Source organism: Fomitiporia mediterranea, assembly GCF_000271605.1.
Source record: "Fomitiporia mediterranea MF3/22 unplaced genomic scaffold FOMMEscaffold_9, whole genome shotgun sequence".
Taxonomy (NCBI): Eukaryota; Fungi; Basidiomycota; class Agaricomycetes; order Hymenochaetales; family Hymenochaetaceae; genus Fomitiporia; species Fomitiporia mediterranea.
In genome coordinates, this window is record NW_006760394.1 from 255,077 (window position 1) to 258,931 (window position 3,855).

At 39.9% G+C, this 3,855-nt stretch overlaps 1 protein-coding gene across 1 annotated transcript; it reads left to right on the top strand.

Annotated features, from left to right (window-relative positions):
* Positions 1 to 466: 466 nt before the first annotated feature.
* Positions 467 to 862, top strand: FOMMEDRAFT_91526 (uncharacterized protein; the record flags this gene model as incomplete). Its single annotated transcript, XM_007269053.1, has 1 exon — positions 467 to 862. The coding sequence occupies one exon, from the start codon at positions 467 to 469 to the stop codon at positions 860 to 862; it is 396 nt and encodes a 131-aa protein (XP_007269115.1).
* Positions 863 to 3,855: the final 2,993 nt, after the last annotated feature.

Sequence of the window (3,855 nt, forward strand, 5' to 3'; positions counted from 1 at the left end):
AAAAATTCAAAGACATCATCTTGCATGGCCTGGACCACAGAGGAGAGCTTTCCTGAAGGAAGAGTTTGAGGAGTTAGGCTTTCCAGGATGTATAGGAGTCATAGATGGAACTCTCATTCCTTTAGCTGAAAAGCCTAGGAAGAATGGGTGGTACTTTTATTGTAGAAAGAAATTCTATGCTGTGAGTAATTTATTTATTAGAAACTCAAATAATATTAACAGATATTCTTATATTTAAGTTTGCAGTCCAGGCTGTGTGTGATCACAGAGGGTTTTTCACCCATTATGACATGGGATGGCCTGGAAGTGTACAGGATACAAAGGTTTTCAAGCAATCAGCTTTGTGTAGGCAAAGAAGACAATTCTTCTAGGATGATGAGTATATTTTAGCAGACAAAGGTATGATTAAAGTAGTAATATACTTCCAGTATTCTTCTTATTTCTTTTTCTAGGGTATCCTATCACAATGTTTACTATTAGGCCCTTTACTGAGTATGATATTACTGCAAATCGACTTGAGGCACACCAGAGGAGAGACTGGAACTTCAATCTCTCAAAAGTTCAAGTATGTATTGAACATGCTTTTGGAAGACTCAAAGGCTGCTTTCCCTGCCTCAGAAACCTTCCTGGTTATGATTTGGAGGCTATGTGGAGAACAGTTGAAGCATGCATGATTTTACACAATATTTTGCAAGGTATTGGAGATAATCCTACAACAATTGAAGGGTTCAATAGGGAGGAGGATGTTGATGATGCTGGAGAGAATGAAATGGATGAAGATGCTTTCTTGAATCATAGAGGTAATATTCCTATTGATGGTATAGGTGAAGATGATCTATATGCAGCAGGAATTTATAGGTGAAAACGTCTTGTTCAGTTATTCTCTATGTAAACTATTTCTATGCTCATATATTCCTCCTTCTGTTGCAATCCTCAGCCCCTCATACCTTCACACCTCATAATGTGTTGAGCACAAGTCTTCTGTACCTTTCTATGCACAGTGTTAATGTAATTGAGCTAGTCTGTAGAGATACCAATGTTCCATTTCGTCTCCATAGACAAAATCTGGCAGTTGCAGTGTCTATTTAAATATATTTCACACGTCTTCAAAAGGTTAATTGTCTTGTCATCTTTGCAAAATGTTAATCATCCACAGATTGACATATTCTAGCAGAGAAGTATTATCTGGCAATTATCTTGGAACGGATGGATCCTTGATGAATCCAGCACATTCTCTGAGGCACAAACTGATAAACAAGTCAAACAATATGTACAGAACACTGTAGTTACAATTAATGATTTGTCTACAATGGTAGCAAAGGGAAATACAGGCAGTACTGGCAGCAACAGTTGCACTATAACTATTCATAAATTATGGCCATACTCAACAGTTGTTATGTGTCAACAGAGTGTAAGATTGCATGCAAACTTGTAGAGAACGTGAATTACGTCCCACGTCTGAAGAACTTGTTTATCCTTTTCTGTACTGAAGTTATTGTGCAAAAGACAGTATCTGGGACTTGTGGTGCCACTGAGACAAAAAGACAGAGAGGAGCTGAAAGTGATATCAAGCAGTCTCTTCTGGAAGCTCTATCCCTTCCAATTCAGCTATCTCTCTCCTCAGTTTTTCTGCATGCTTCCAAGTGAATGGATCTAGGTAATCCAATGCAACATAATAAGCACACCACTTCTTGTTGAGCAAACAAGCCTTCTGTTCCTTGGATAGTATCTGTGCCTCTGTGGTTTTGTGTGCAAATCGTTCTTACTCCATCCTCAGACGTTCTTCATTGTGGCACAGTTTTTCATCATCACAGGCTGCCATGGTTTGCAGGGACTCACTAAATAGATCCTCTGTGTCTTCTTCTTCCCTTTTCCTTGCTTTTTTCACCTTTGAACCCATTTGTATTTCATCATCATCATTACTCATAGGTTTTTCAGATAATATATTAAACATCTTTACAATGTTTGGATGATTGTGTGCCCTGAAGAAAAAAAAAGTAAAAAAAAGTAAAAATATACAAAATTGGTGCTTACACTTTGTCAAGCATCTGAAAATGGATTGAGGCCTCGAATGCATCCAGCTGAGCCTCAGAAAATGAAGCAGCTGTAGCTGACCTTCCACTTCTCTTCCTCTTTTTCTTAGTATTGGTTTCATTGTTTAATGCAGCATCCTCAAGGTTGAGGCAGTCAATTCTGAATACATCTCTATCTCCACCTCCTGTGTGCTCCTGACAAGCTTGACAGGCTGTGAACTTTGACCACATAAGATTCATACATGATCTAACTTGCTTAGTAGTCTTATCAGTAAGGATATGCTGTGAAATCTAGGGACAGCAAGATGATTGATAAGGTCCTTAGTGTGTGACATGTAGAAAATGTAATTCACTCACATATTGGAAGTATTGCCCTTGTTTCACTTTGAAATCTGGCCACCAGGAGGCATCAAGGACATAAGACAAGAGAGCTGTCTTGTTATCATCTGTCCAACAAGCTCTCTCTGACATAGAGGAGGCAGATGTCTTGATATCAGCAGTAGCTTTCAACTTCAGATTGAGACTATCTGTTTCCTCATCAGATTTGCCTCCTTCTCAAGCATTGACACCAGATTTTGACCCCTGACCTTTCTTTTGCTTCCCTGCCAGTTTCTTCACTGTCTTGTCCTTCTTTACTTCCTTTGCCTTAGATTTTCCTTTCAAATCTTGTTTAAATCTTGTAATTAGTATAGAAACAGTAAAGTAATTGAAATTTACATACCAGGTGCTAGAATAGCCTCTGCCTGATCACCACTAGAGTCCAAATCCTCTACCCTATCTGTAATATGCCCTCCAGCTCTTCTTGGTGAGATTCAGTGACCTTGATTGTCAACAAGAAAATTCAGAGTGCTCAGTGTCTGAGGAGCTTGAAAAGGAGTGCCTTGATTTGCTGGAGAATGTCCTAGCATTGCTGAAGGACTTTGCTGGTAGAACTGAGCTGTATAGGGTGCATACTAGTACCTAGGTTGACTATTGTGAGCAAATGCATGACCTAGTGTCGAGTGTCTTTGAGGAGTATGTCCATATCCATATCCAGAGTGTATATAGTTTGGATCAAGCAGTTGAGAAGCAAAGGTAGCAGGAGTAGGACTATGAGATAAGTGCTGAGAATGTTCAGCAACATTTCCCTCAGGCTGAGAGCTGCCAGTTTGTGTTTCTTGGGACATAGCAAGGGTAAGACACACAGAAATTAAGCAGGAAATGGTATTATTTCTTAGTTCTATCTACTTATGGTAATGATCACCGTATTTTTTATTTTAAGGTCCACAGGAATGATGGATCAGCATACTTTGTAGTTCTCATTTCTAAACACTGTTTTTACTCCAATATTTTCTCCTTCCAGGCACCATTTGATGTGCTGAGGGCATAAATATTCGCCCTTTGTTTTTAGAATTGAGATGGGCTAGTGGTCAATTGAGATCCAGGAACGAGAGCGCATGACATAAGTTGTTTTCTATATCAGATAGCCATTCGCCTTGGCAGTGCTTAACCATGTCCATGTGCTGTCAGACCTAGCACTGACAACGCCACGCTGTACTGTCCCATTGCTCCTGTCCATCTCGCAGCAGCAGCAGCAGTGGTGGTGGAGGTGGAGGATGAGCAAACGGAGAAAGGTCGCGTCGTCGCGCTAATATTGACGAAACGGAAGTCAACAGCTCATTTCGGGAGAATCTTCATTTGGAAACTCGCATCTTCTGTCAGAGCATTTCGCAACCATCGCACATTTAAAATACAGTTTTCGTTGGGTTGTGAGTTTGATATCATGTCAAATTACACTGAACGCACGGAACCGCCTCAGCGCTGATTTTATACGAAATTATCT